Source organism: Vicia villosa, linkage group LG6, assembly GCF_029867415.1.
Source record: "Vicia villosa cultivar HV-30 ecotype Madison, WI linkage group LG6, Vvil1.0, whole genome shotgun sequence".
Classification (NCBI taxonomy): Eukaryota; Viridiplantae; Streptophyta; class Magnoliopsida; order Fabales; family Fabaceae; genus Vicia; species Vicia villosa.
The window spans coordinates 90,029,250-90,044,286 of NC_081185.1; the positions used below are offsets into that span (position 1 = coordinate 90,029,250).

At 36.8% G+C, this 15,037-nt stretch overlaps 1 protein-coding gene across 1 annotated transcript; it reads right to left on the reverse strand.

Moving 5' to 3' along the window:
* Positions 1–758: 758 nt before the first annotated feature.
* Positions 759–2,372, reverse strand: LOC131614107 (uncharacterized). Its single transcript, XM_058885735.1, has one exon. The coding sequence runs from the start codon at positions 2,370–2,372 to the stop codon at positions 759–761; it is 1,614 nt and encodes a 537-aa protein (XP_058741718.1).
* Positions 2,373–15,037: the final 12,665 nt, after the last annotated feature.

Genomic DNA, 15,037 nt, shown 5'->3' on the forward strand with positions numbered 1-15,037 from the left:
GGGTTTTCTTTGATTTTTTTTTTGGAACAAACTTGTATGACATTTGTTCAATGATATGAGAATTTGAGAGTTGTGACTGCCATATTGATGCTCCAAGGGAAACAACTGTTGTAAGCTTTGAATGTTCACTACTACTTCGACATTGTGTACGAAGAGAGGATGTGGTTGAACCTTTGATCGGGAATGGTTCCCATGAAATGATTCTCTTGGAAATCGGATGTATTTTAACTGAACAACTACCCTGCCCCAGGTTTTTTGATTAAGGGTTTCAATTTCGTGCGGAAAGAAAACACCTACTTCTAAGGCTCAAAGGGGTTAACAAGGGATTATCATCCTTATATCTCCAGTGTTTGGGGATTTGAAAGAATGCCTGTACATCATCAACAAAGTTTCGTTTGAAAGCACACTGATGCAAATTGAGTATTCGTTTTTCGTCATCCTCCCTCTAATCTTGCTTAGACTGAAAGCTGATAAAGAAAGTGAAGTAGAAAAGCAAAATATTTGTTTTTGAATTTTGATTTTGTGTAAGTGATACAGAATTAAAGCAAGAAAAACACATTATGATTGATTCAAAACAAATGCAATGCTCATTTCATTAAAATTACGATTAAGGATTACAGAATTCAAAAGCAACAAAGCACAATACAAACAAGGAGAAATTAACAAATGAAATGACAGAGGCCTAGTAACTATCAGCAACAAGGATGAGCTTTCCCGCCTGATATCTGGCTTTAGGATAATCCCTTGTGTCTCGGCCCTCAATGGGGTAGGGGATTAGTGACCACATTCGGATTAATATCTCGGAAGGTGAGCATCTTGCTCTCGATCAGGTCTTGAACCTTCTCCTTCAGAACCCAGCAGTCTTCAATGGAATGACCAACTACTCCGCTATGAAAAGCACACTTAGCATTAGGATTATATCCTTTGGAGAATGGTGGCGTTGGAGCTTTGGTAGGCCTAGGAGCTATCAATGACTGATGGATTAGCGCAGGCCACAATTCAGTGTAAGTCATTGGAATTGGGTCGATGCGGCGAGGCTCCTTTGGTGGATCTTTCTGAGGCCTATTCTGATTCTGCTGCCTATTCTGATTTTGTTGAGAATTCTGAGGAGCACTTTGTGAAGCATTCTGGTGAGAAGCGTTCCATGGTTGTTGATGTTGAGCAACTGCAACATGTGGATACTGATAGTAAGGCATGAATGGTGCTTGTGGATAAATTGGAACTTGATAAGGTTGTGGATGTTGAGGTCCTTCACCACTAGTCACAACAGCGTTAGTTTCACCTTCTTTCTTTCTATGGAAGTTTCCAGGGAATCTCTTTGTTTGGTTGTTATTGGAAGATTCAGCAGCATTGACAATCTTGCCATTTTTCAAGCCTTCTTCGACCCTTTCTCCAATAGTGACCAGGTCAGCAAAGCTAGAAGAAACACTTCCAATCATTTTCTCATAGAAAATCGGCTGCAAGGTATCCATAAACATACTAGTAAGCTCTTTTTCAGCAAGAGGAGGTTCGACTTGAGCAGCTAGCTCTCTCCAGCGTTGGGCATACACTTTGAAAGTTTCCCTATCTCTCATGGTCATAGTCTGAAGTTGTCTGCGATCAGGGGCTAAGTCCATGTTGTACTTGTATTGTTTCAGGAAAGCTTCACCCAAATCTCTCCATGTTTGGATATGATCCCTCTTCAAACTCATGTACCATTTCAGAGAAGCTCCAGCTAAGCTATCTTGAAAGATGTGGACGAGCAATTTGTCATTGTTGGCATAAGCGGCCATCTTGCGAAAGTACATAGTCAGATGATCTTTAGGACAAGTGTGCCCCTTATATTTCTCGAACTCAGGGACTTTGAACTTTGCAGGCACAATCAAGTCAGAAACTAAACAGAGGTTCATGGTATCAAATCCAAAAATGTCATTTCCTTCAACAGCTTTCAACCTTCTCTCGAGGACATTGTACTTTTCTTTTACTTCCTCCACCTCGTGGTTGTGTTCTTGATCACCACGTTCGGAATCATCAACATGATAGACAAAAGGAGGATTGTTGAAAGTAGGTTGAACAGTAGTGTGAACAATCGGTGACTGTTCAGCGACGACCGGTATTGGTGCAATTTGTTGCGCAGAAAGTCCTACTCCCAAAGTATTCGCGAATGGGGGAGTATAACCAGGTGGTAAACCAAATTCTGGCCAGGTAGAAGGTGGCCTCTGAACGGGAATGGGATCCTCAACGGCTTCGGAGACTTCAGCTATGACAGTTCTTTGGGGTTCAGCGTCCCTAGCAATCAGCACTTGCATCATCTCAGTGAGCTTGGTGATGCTTCCCTTCAGCTCGTCGATTTCCATCCTAACTTCCATGTTGTGTTGCTCTTGGTCAGCCATTCTTTTTCGAGAAACACTACGCGTCTGATAAGGATGTCGGGGAATCAGCTTGCCTTGTTAAACTGTTGGAGGAATAGATGTATGAGTACTGGATTGAGATGCAAATGAATGCAGATGCATGATGATTTTTTTGTTTTTAATGCAAGAATGAATGCAATGTCATATCATGTATGATTCACAAGTAATGGGCTTTCAATCAATTGGATACAGAAAAATTCAATTTATTTGGCACACAGTGGCTCACCATAGGATAGTTCTAAGGTTTTTTGACAAGGTTCTAGACGCGGTTCTCAGAGTTACAAACTTCTTTCGAAAACTCAGTCATCTAGTAAATAACTTACCACCCAACTGTGTTTTCAAACGAAGTCTATTCTGAGTGTGGTTTTCGCACTTACCCACGGTAATAGTTACGTTACGCAAGTTGGGTGCGAAGCCACCATTTCCTAAAAGTCATGGTTTCAGGGTTTTTCTAAAGGTCTCTAGAGTTAACGATCCAAATTGAAAACATCATCGCTCGAGTAAATAACTTACTCAACCAAAGACATCTTCTCAAAGGACCTACTCTAGGCGGGGTATTAGTATCTCCTACTTGACACTACGTCAAGCAAGTTTAATACTAAACCACCATCTTATCTTATGTGTTTCTTGAGCTCGGGCGTAGAGCTTTGTCCATAAAGTGCCAATAATAGAAAGATTCCAAACATAATGATGAGAAATCAAACAATGATATAATAAAGGCAATAAAAAATCAAGTAAATAAAGCTAACAGTAATACTAGAAAAACTAAATTAGGGTTGACTCTCTTGGAAATCCCCAGCAGGGTCGCCAGCTGTCGCGGGTCAAAAAATCATCGCCACGAAATTGTATCGAACAGAGTCGCCACCAAATTTTATTTATTCCAATGGGAAGGGGAAAATATTGATAAAACCCACAAATGAAATGAAATGGACAAAGATGGTCTTCGCAACCAAATTTGGGTTCGGGAGTCGGTTAAGTAAGGGGAAGGTATTAGCACCCCTTACCTCCATCGTACTCGATGGGACCCATTTAGTTAATCTTGTGATCGATTGTTAGCTTATTATCTACTTGCGTTCTTTATTAATATATGGACAAGAAAGAAACGGGATTTGGGTTTTTTATTATTGAGCTCGCCAAGACATTTGAGTCTTGTGCCTACGTATTCCCAATGGGGAAAGTCAGAGCGTTCGTAGTTCGGGGCTACGAAATTATATATTTATTTTTTTTATTGGTGTGCTCGCCAAGACATTTGAGTCTTGTGCCTACATATCTTCAATGGAAGAATCAGAGCGATTGTAGTTCTAAAGAACTACGAATTTGTTTATTGATTTTGATGGGTCTAATCGCACTTGGGCGGAAAGACGAGTTTTTGAATATGGTTCGCACTTGGGCGAAATTTGCACTTGGGCAAAGACGAGTTTTTTTTGAATGTGGTTCGCACTTGGGCGAGATTTGCACTTGGGCAAATAAATGATGAGTTTTGAATTGAAATTGTTTTATGAAAAAGTGGAATTCAAGCATTCAAACAATGGCTTAACGGCCATCGCCTAAAATACTTGAAAGAGCATTTGCTAAATTGAGCGTAATGAAGTTTTTAATGGAATACAAGCATTCAAACAAAAGCTTAACGGCCATCGTCTAAATGCTTTAGAGCAACTTGTACAAGTACGTACAACCCCCTCATGATTAATCCATTATAAACCGAAATTGATTTGATAAAACGTTTTGTAGAGAAAGGTGAGACAAATAGAATTTTAAGGATCTTTAATGGAATCAAAGCATTCAAACAAAAGCTTAACGGCCATCGTCTAAATGCTTTAGAGCAATTTGTACAAGTACGTACAACCCCCTCTTTTCAACCATTATTGACAAAATTCAAATCGATTATTAAAACATTTTTGAAGTTTTTGATTATGATGAAAGAAATTTGAAAATGATGCTTGGTGTTGACCAAAGTTTATTGAAATTGTATGAAGTGAACTCGACGTTGGATCGAGTGTTTATTGAATGAAGATTGATTGAGAAAAAGAATTGATTTTTTGTTATGGTATTAGCTTGACTAACCAATTAACATGTGTTTAATTTATTAATTAAATTAATTAAAAATCGACTAACCTCACTAACTAATTTTAATTAATTAACAATATAGTCAAAGTTTTATTAAAATGGTTAAAAAAAATAAAAATGAAATTAATTGATTAAAAGCAAACAAGTGATGCATGCTCTTTTTTGTATAAGTGAAAAACTAACTATTGGAAATTAGGATAAAAGAAAAATTGAAGTCAAAACAAAAAGGAAGGTTTGAAGGAGTTGGGGCGATGGGTCCTGTTCATAGCAACATGAGTTGCTGGGCCGCAAGAGCTATGGCCCAATGCTATTAGCTTATACAAAATTGGAGTGAATGGATCGGGTTAGCCCAATGAGGCCCATATGGCCGCAAGAAGATGAAAAAAAGACAAAACCCTAACTAATCAATTTGGGAAACAGCCGCTGCATCTTTGTATTTCAAAATTAGGGAAAACGACAAAAGAAAAAAAAAAATCTCAGACTCGCTCTCGTTCTGCTATCTCTCCGCTCTCTCGATCTCGCCTATCTCGACTCATGGCTCTCAACTTCTCTCATGATCTCTCTCGCTCTCGCATAGTTTAATCGTCAACCAAACAAAACATCACGATAACACAGAATCAAACACACATAAAATATACCCTTATCCCTTTCAGAACCCTAATCCCCAATCTATTATGATTTCAGAAGATTACAGTTGCAAAGTACAATTTAGAGCAGAAATTAAAAGAAAATGCAAACCAAAAATGAATCGGGTACGTTGTTCTTCAACTTCTTCTGTTGTTTGAGCTTGCTCTGCGTTTTCTTCTTCTTCCGTAAGTTTGTGATGTTGTTGTTGTTGTGAGCGTCGTCGTGTTGGATTTGCGGTTTTGTCTTGACTGTGTGTTTGAGAGGTGTTGGTGGTGAGGGTGGTATCAAGGGTGTTTCGGTTTATATTGTTGTGTTCGTAGGGGGTGTGAGAGTGTGGTTGGAGAGAGATTTGAGCAGAGGTTCTGCTTGTATGATTGTTGGTCTCCCCCGGTGTGCTTGCTGTTAGGCTTGTTTTATAGATGAATGAGGCAGAAAATTGGGGGGAAAATTAGGATAGGTTTTGAACACTTTGGATGTACTGTCTTGTTGCTTTTCCTTTGCAGGTTTTGGTTTAACTAAAATGGTGAAATTTTTGGCTTGTTGCTGCAGGTTTGTGGAGCAGAGTTTTGGACTGTTATGGTGATGTGCAGGGACAGCAAGGTGCAAGGCCTTATTGCAGTTTTTTTTGGACTGTTTTGTTTGTTTTGTATGAATATGGGGCGGTGGAAATCGATGCTGAAGAAAAGAAGCCTTCCTCCTTTACTTTTTGGTTGTAATTGTGTAATGGACATTGCTAACACTAATGAATCTTTGTGTGAAAAATTAATGATAACAATTTATTAACTCAAAGTTACTGAGAATAAATAGATTACATAGCTAATTGGTTCATGGGATGGATATGGATGCTGACTAGTGATAAAAAATACTGATCTATGAAACTGAATTTGGACCTAAAAAAGTGACTCTAAAAAATGTAAAATTCTAATAAGAATGAATGGAAACTTAATTAATCACCAAATTAATGAAAGACAAGATAACATAATTTGTCTAATTAAAGATTATTATTGCAAAATGAAGTATTAAAATATGCTATGATCACACAAAATAAAAAATGTAAATATAAATCATAGACAATTTTTTTGATAAAAATGCAAAAATGATGTATAATTGTATATGAGATAAGATGATTGGATCAGGATGGCAACAAATCAAACAAAAATGCAAATGATTTAGATGAAAAAACTTAGGTCAAAATTTAGGGTGCGACAATACCAATTCTCTCCTCCAAAGAAGTAACAAGATTGAAATCTCCTCCTAGACACCACGAGTCGGCAATACTCCTCCTCTTTATATCCACAAGCCTCCTCCAAGAATTCACTCTAGCATTGTGATCACACGAAGCATAAATATTAACAAAATAAATTCTTCTATTCTCCTTTTCCACACAAATTCCTAAGAAACCCTCACCACGAGAACTGTAATTTTGACTGAAAAAATCTTCCCTCTACATTATTAGAATATCTCCCGAAGCCCCATCGGCCTCCAAATGAGACCAATCCACCAAATCATCTCCCCACAATTCCTTTACATATTGGTGCTATAAATCCCTCAATTTTGTTTCTTGTAAAAAAGCTATATCCACCAAACCTCTTTGAATGTTGAAACCAATTCTCTTCCTCTTCACTCTCTTGCCGCCTCCTCTAATATTAAGATAGTAAATAATCATTTCACCCTATTGTTAGTCAACTTTAGTTCCCCTCCCCCTTTGTAACCACGCTTCTCCATCTCCTCCAATTTTTGAATGGGATCAAAAAACTTAGAAGAATTTGATATCCCCAACTTGTTCATAGATTTCCACAGCCCCTCGGATGTATTTCCTAAACAAATCAAAATCAATTTTTTTAAACTATCCAAACAACATTAATTGATAACAATCACTTCTATATCATTGTATCCAAACATAAATCAATTATTCTAAATTCAATTTTGTTAAAATCAATTCTACCAAACTCAATTCTCTCAGAATCAATTCTGACTACCGCCAATCCTAACACACCCTTTATACGCCGGGTTCTTCCAACAAAGAAGTTAACCTTGGAGATATTAATAGTGGATTGAGAACTAAATATTAAACAAACACCCATGTTTCTAAGAATATGTAAATGAGTGTTCAATATATGCTAGCATTTAAATCTGTGTTGGAAAATAAACTACACTTTAGTCCACTGAGAAATAAAACCTGTAGCAATTAAAAAAATATTAATTTACAAGTTGTGCCTTATATAATTATCAGTTTAATTGCTGATTAGTAAATATAACATACTTTCGCAATTTGATGTAGTTGTAACTAATTGAAAAATGATTACTTTGTTTGAAAAATGTGTTCCGGTTTTTCAATTTAGTCAATGTACTTTTATGCAATGCTAAAGCTCTATATTTTTACTAGCCTCGTGACAAAGTACTCTGATGATAAATACACTTTAGATATAGTCTTTTGTAACTAAAGACAGAGTACTTTAGACAAAGCATATATTTCTGCTAGGATGTGATAGTCCTAGGCTAGGGCTATCACATTGATGTTTCAAATCATACCAGACAATCAGTTAATAGAGCATAGATAAAATTTATTTCAATAATAATTTTTTTTAAGTTTTCTTTTTGAATCTTTTTCATTCTTCTCTTTCTGATTCTTAGTTTTGAATGAACTTTAATGGATCTTTGCTAAAAAGACAATTTAACTTGTAGTCTGCATAAAAAAAAATAAGAAGAAAATTTGAGTTGTAGGGATGGTAATTGAAATCATTTCCAATGATTACTCGCCAAAATTATCCATAAGGGTAGAATAAAAACCTGCAAAATAGGCACGAATATGAGCATGGACAATTACTCACTAAAATAATCGAATATAGACGCGGATAAGGGTACCAGTATCCATGCAAACACATGGAAAACACACCAGCACCCATGTGATCATTCTCTTAATTGGACATTCATGTAAAATTATGTTTCTACTCATTTTCAACTAATTTTAATTTGGATAATTATTTGTCTCATATATTAAATTTTATAAATTCTTTTATTGTTACAACTCTATCAATCCTAATTTTTTTTCCTATTTTTCATAATTGTTTTTTACAAAATATATGTTTAATAATTTTTCTTAACAATAAAAGTTTTTAACTTTTTACAATTGCAGTCCATTTTTTTATTTTTTATTTTTTATTTTTTCTAATAATGTTTTAATATTTTCTAATTTCTTTGAATTTTCATGACAAACGAGTGACAATTCTGCAGTTCACACCAGTACCGTATAAACGAACAAGTAATATAACAATATTTGTGCGAACGCACGGTTAATCATACCAATATCCGTGCGAACGCGCGGGTTTTAATATTTTTTATATAATTAAAGAAATTAAAGGTAAAACTTATGAGTTATAGTACTGACTTTTTATTTTTTTAATATTTTAAACCATAGTCTAAATTTTAATAAATACAACATTCAACTTAATTCTTTTATATCATTCTCTTTTTGAACTTGTAAGTAAAATTATGTTTCGATTAATTTTCAACTAATTTTTATTTTGGATATTTATTTGTCTCATTTATTAAACTTTAAAAATCCTTTTATTATTACAACTCTTTCAATCCTAAGAAAAACATTTAGTTTCTATTTTGCACATTTGGGAGTGAGGGATGTTAGGGAGGTGAACAAAGCTCTCTTATTAAAATGTAAGTGGAGAATATTGAGGGAGGACAATGCTATATGGAGTAGATTTCTTTTGTTGATTAGAAGTGATGATTCTATATGGTGGAGAGATATTATCCAGAACAATTTGGTCGATGAAGTTGTGGTTAACGGATTTAATGGGTGTTTTAAGTGTGTTTGTAAAAATGGAAAAGACATCTTTTTTTGGCATAGTTTGTGGTTGGGTGATCAATCTCTTCAAGAGATTTAATTGAAGGTGTTTGTTTGGAGATTTTTAATTGATAGAATCTCATCTAAAGATCAATTATTGAAAAGAGGAGTTATTACTGTCACTAATATGGATTGGGTTTTTTGTGGTAATCACCCAGAGATTTTCTCTCATCTATTTTTTGATTGTGAGGTGGTTAAAGAGGTTTGGAGAAAAATGTTTGGTTAGTTGGATCTAAAGGCAGTTTTAAATGGTGAGGAATTCTTGGATTGGGGTGTTATACAAGAAAAGGTGAAGAACGTTAATCATAGGTTGGGTAATTTTTTTAAAATATTGATTTGTTTTGTATTTTATTTTAAAACTCGGTTATTACAAAAAAAATCTTCTAATTTTGTTTGTCACATAAAATAAAATAAAATAAAATAATGGAAGATATTACAAATTTAATTTATTAAAAAGTAGCCAACAGTTTTCAAAGACTCTAGAGAGATGAGAGAGAAAACGCTCTGTTCTCTCTCCTAGCTTCATCTTTCTTTGTTCTGTTTTTTGCGGTCACTCTGGCGTTTTGGTCCGTCTAGGATTTCCTTTGGTCTCAGCGAAGGTATGGCTCCGAAATGGCAAATAGTGAAGAGAAGGGGGTTTCGTAATCTTGTTAACTATTGGGAGGTTTTTCCAGTGAGAAGGAAGTTGTTAGTGAACCAACCTATCTCTTCTGTATATTTCTCTGAAATCCCAGATTCTACGACTGCGGAAGTTATATATGGATTGTTCGGTTGCATAGGGAACATTGTAGAGGTTGCGATATTCCCTAGGCGAAACAAGTATGGTAAAAGGTTTGGATTTGCTAAGTTTGTGGAGGTTGAAGATTTGAAGAGATTGGCGATTAAGCTAGATAATGTTCTGATTGAAGGGAGAAAAATCCATGCTAATCGGCCAAGATTTGCACGAGGTGGAATCAAGGAGGGGTTCGGAAATCCAAGGGATGTTTCGAAGATCGGAGTCCTTCAACAGAGGGTGGGTTCTGTAACACCCTTCTAAACCCCGCGGAAATTAACATTAAAATCAGAGTAAAACATGAAGAAGGGTATTACAACGCCAACAAAATAAAAAAATATTCATGTCATGCCATAAAGGAACGATAAATCAAAAATTATTCAGGTAGCATGTTAACACAGCGAAATATTCTTAACAACTGAATAATCAAACATCTGGATTCGAAGACTCATAATTCAACTGTAAACCATAAACAAAACAGAAGTCTATCAGCCAATTCTAAAATAACGTTCCCGGTGTTGCACGACCAGAGCATGACACAGACCCAACTGACTCTAACGAACTACTTGACGAGCTAATCCTTACCAAGTACACAAGCTACTCCTCAATCTGAAAAATAACAACAGTAAGGGTGAGTTTCATTCGCATTAACATATGTTATAGGAATATAAACAATACAAATTCATCCATACATTATTCACCCAAATCAATTATATTCAGATAATATAGCAACATTCGTCAATTACAGTCATTCATACCAAAATACACACAGATTATAACATTGGACAACTTCCATTCATGTTACATTTATGCACAACAACCTAATGCAATGCAACTAAATGCATGTGGTACCAAACATGGGATAACCCATCTCACCGATCCACCACCATAAAGATTCGGCTACTTCTCTCACCAATTCCACACAATGGGAATTAGCTACCGCTGTCCCACCACCATAAGGGATACAACCCACAATATGATTATGAAATGCATGCATCACATACCGCATGCTAATCATCAACACCAAAACAACTGAACAATCATAATCATCAACCGATGCAATAACAATATAAGCCACCACAACCAATTAAATCCAGTGTTTTAAATTAAATTCGAGTCACAACTCAAAACACTATTTTATTGCATAAATCGCTTAATTAGCTTCACTGTGCTCGAAACGGCACATCAAACGGACTAACAGTTAAAAATTTATACATAGTTAAACTTTAAAAAAAATCCCAAACAGCAACAGCACGCGGCACCAAGCTTGGTTCGCGGCGCGAACTTTGGCTCTCTGCCAATCTATTCGCGGCACAAACATCTACACGCGGCGCGTAGCGAGGAAAAAGTTACGCCTTTGCGGCGCCAACACAGGTACGCAGCGCGACCTCTGCGTATCACAACATCCTGACATTCTGCCCACCTGTTCGCGGCGCCAACCCTGTGCACGCGGCGCGAACCGGCGATTTCAGAAACCCCAACCTGTAGAAAACAGCATTCTATACCTCCCAAATGCTCTCAAATCATACCAGTACGAATTTCAGAAAAATAAACCACACATACGACATAAGTTGCACGTTTACACATACTTCTAATCATGTTTAACATCATTATTCATCACCAATCATCATTCACAACCTAAATTGAATCAAAGTTCTATAAACCCCAAAACCCCAAACCCGACATACAATCCAATTCGGAATCCTAACATACGAATTCTATTGAATCATTCATACAACCCATAATAGAGGTTAATGAGAAGAATCCCCCCTTACCTCGATGTCGAATTCTCGGATGCCCTTGCTCTTCACACTTGCTCTTCTCCCAATTTCACGTTCAATCTTCTCTTCTCCTTTTTGGTTCTCTTTTTCACAATATTTCCTCTTTTCTATTTTATGAAAAATATAACCTTGTTTTAGTAAAAGGCTTTGCAATTGACACACCCCCCAATTGCTACTTGCGACACTGGCCCACTAGCCTCATCAATCCATATTTCTCAAATAATTCAATTAATTCTAATATTTAATAAAAAATTAATTAAATTAAATAAAGAAATTTATGGGGTGTTATAGGTTCAACAGCTAGAGAGGAGGGTAGAAGAGAGGTGGTGGATAACAGTGGGTATGGTGCTAAAAGTTTTGCGGACTTTGTGGCCAACAAAGTAAGCAGTTCAGCAGCGGCTCCTGTCTCCCGTATGAGATTTGAGAAGAGAGAGGATCAGGTTAACAGACTTAAGAAGGCTTTCATAGGTGAAGTTCTCCTTTTGGGGTCTTCTTATAATATGCAAACTAGCTTTGAAATGGAAGGTTTTTTTCAAATCAAAGTGTCCCCTTTAGGTCCCAATCTTTGTTTGTTAGAAGGAGTGGAGGAAGGCGAGATTGAAGATTTGTTAAACGGCGGCTCAAATTGGTGGAAAAATTAGTTCTCAACTATTAGGCCGTGGAAGGAATCTGATGTTGATAGGGAGATAGCATTGTGGATTCGTGTGCTGGGTATACCGTGTCAGGCTATGTGTTTTGATTTTTTTGAGCTCCTAGGAAATTCGCTTGGCTCATATGTCTGTTCAGACGCTTCTACAGAGATTCGGATGGATGCTGTAAGGATCATGGTGAGAGTTCCTTTTACCTTTCGTCTACAGGAACGCTTGGAGGTAGAAATAGATGGAAAACCTTTTATGCTATTCTTGTCGGAAGATTCACAAGGTTCCTTTAAAGGAGAAGAGGACAAGGGTAAGCACCACGATGTTTCGATTTGCTCTTCTAGTTCCGATGAATGTTGGATTGAAGATGTTTGTAGCGACAGAGACGAAGACATGGTAGAGAAGATTGTATTGGGTCGGTCGGAAGAAGGAGACGCAGAAGATTTGCTGGAAGAAGATGAAGAGGCAATATCTGTTTACCCACAGGTTAAAAGGAAGAACGCTATTACCCAGTCGGTGTCAATTGAGATATGTGAGGGTCAATTCGATAAAGCTATAGAAAAGTCTAAAATCAATATGTGTCAAGTTACTGGTGGGGACATGAATGAGGACCATATTTAAGATTTCTCTGCCACGAAGGAGACAACAGTTCCGTGTACGGATGGAAATATTAATGCCTGCCGTATGGATTTGGGAACAAAAATAAGGAAGAAGTTGAAAAGTATTAAATTCAAAAGGTTTGCTGAGCTGGTGGGACCCACTTATTCCAAGAAAGACAAAAATAAATATAAAAACAATATTAAGTCAAAAGAGAAAGAAATGCTGAGCATTGAGAATACAGGAAGGAGTCATGCTGGAAAAAAGGATACTGGGCACTTATCTTCTAATATTTCAAAGGGGTTACTTGTAGGAGACAGAAATGGGAGTATTTTTTATGGTAGCCAGTCCGAGGAGTTAAACATCTTGAGGTGCAATTATAGGGTTCAGAATTTCTTGGACTCTAATTCTGGGGCTAAATTATTGCAAGCTATTTCTAATCATGGAGTTGTGGTGGAGGAAACAAAATTGGACTATAAAAGAAAGTTAGAGGAAATGGAGCTCAAGGATAGAATTAGAAAAGAAGGAGGGAAGGTGTCGAATATTCGGTTTTGATGATTGTAGGCTCCTTAAATATAAGAGGGGGTGGAAGTAGAATCAAGAGAAGAAGAATTAGTCTCATTATTAATAAGGGGTTGGCAGATGTTTTTTTTTAATTCAAGAGACAAAGTTGAATTCGGTATCTGACTATTTGGCAAAGAGCTTTTGGAGGAAGGAAGATATAGGTTTCTCTTTTTCGTTTTCTAATGGTGCGTCGAGAGGTCTTCTAATTCTTTGGAAAGAAAGTAGTGTGAAGGTGATTTGTAGCTTTCAAGGAGTGGGTTACTTGGGAGTGAAGTTAAAGTGGCATGACTCTTTTTATTATGTGTTCAATGTTTATTCTTCGTGTTCTTTGGGAGCAAAGAAAGTCCTTTGGAGGGAGCTTTTGAGTTTAAAGAATAATTTTGTTGATGGTGAGTGGTTGATAGAAGGGGATTTCAATGCGGTCAAGAATCGGGAGGAAAGAGTAGGGAGGTCTATGTTGGGTAGCTCTTCCGAATGGAGGGAGTTTTCAAACTTTATTGATGATAGCGGTCTTGTGGATGTGCCTACTAAAGGTAAGAAATTTTCTTGGTTTAGTGGTGATGGCAAATCTAAAAGTAGGATTGACAGATTTTTGGTGGCGGATAATATTATTAGAGATTGGGGTGTGGTGGGGAAATTTATTGGCATGAGAGATATCTCAGATCATTGTCCTATTTGGTTGGTGATTGATGGTGCTAATTGGGGTCCGAAAATTTTTTGTTGTAATAAGGAGTGGTTCTCGAATAAGGAGTTTCTTCCTTTTGTGGAGAAGGAGTGGAGGGGTATAAAAGTGGAGGGGCGTGGCGACTTTATTCTCAAGGAGAAACTTCGGATTCTTAAAGGTAGACTTCGGTGGTGGAATAAAATGGTTTTCGGTAAGATAGATTTGGAAATTGAAGAGGGAGTTAGAATTATGAATGAAGAGATTGATGGAGAGGATGGAGGAAGTATAGATGTGGAAAATATTAAGAAGGCTAGCAAATCTTTTTAGTTGAATTTAAAGATTAAGGAAAATATGCTTATCCAAAAATCAAGATTAAGGTGGCTTAATGAGGGAGATGCTAATAGTATGAAAGAGAGGAGAATGAGGAATCATATTGGTCCTATCAGTTCTAGTAGTGGATTGTTGGAATCGGTGGAAGAGGTGAGGGAAGAAGTTCGGAATCATTTTAATCTAAAGTTTTCGGAACCGGGAGAAGTGAGGCCGGTGTTGGACGGGATTGCTTTCAAGGGATTGGGATCGTTAGATAGAGATTTTCTTGAGAAGCCTTTCTCGGAGGAGGAAATTAAGGAAGCGGTTTGGAGTTGTGATGGTTCGAAGAGTCCGGGTCCGGATGGCTATTCTTTTCATTTTATTAAGAAATGTTGGTCTTTCTTCAAAGATGATTTTGTGAAGTGCTTTGAGGATTTCTTTAGTGGGGCATATCTTTCAAATCCATAATTTCTTCTTTCTTGACTTTGGTTCCTAAAGTTTCTAATCCTTTAGGTTTGGAGGACTATAGGCCTATTTGTTTAGTTGGGTGCATTTATAAAGTTATCTCTAAACTTTTGGCGTGTAGGTTGAAGAAGGTGTTAGATCCTATTATCTCAAATTGTCAAAGCGCTTTTGTTCCGGGTAGGCAACTTTTAGATGGTGTTTTGGTGGCTAATGAAGTGGTGGATTTTGCTCAAAAGGAAGGTAAACCTTGTCTTCTTTTCAAAGTTTATTTCGAAAAGGCTTATGATAAAGTAAATTGGAATTT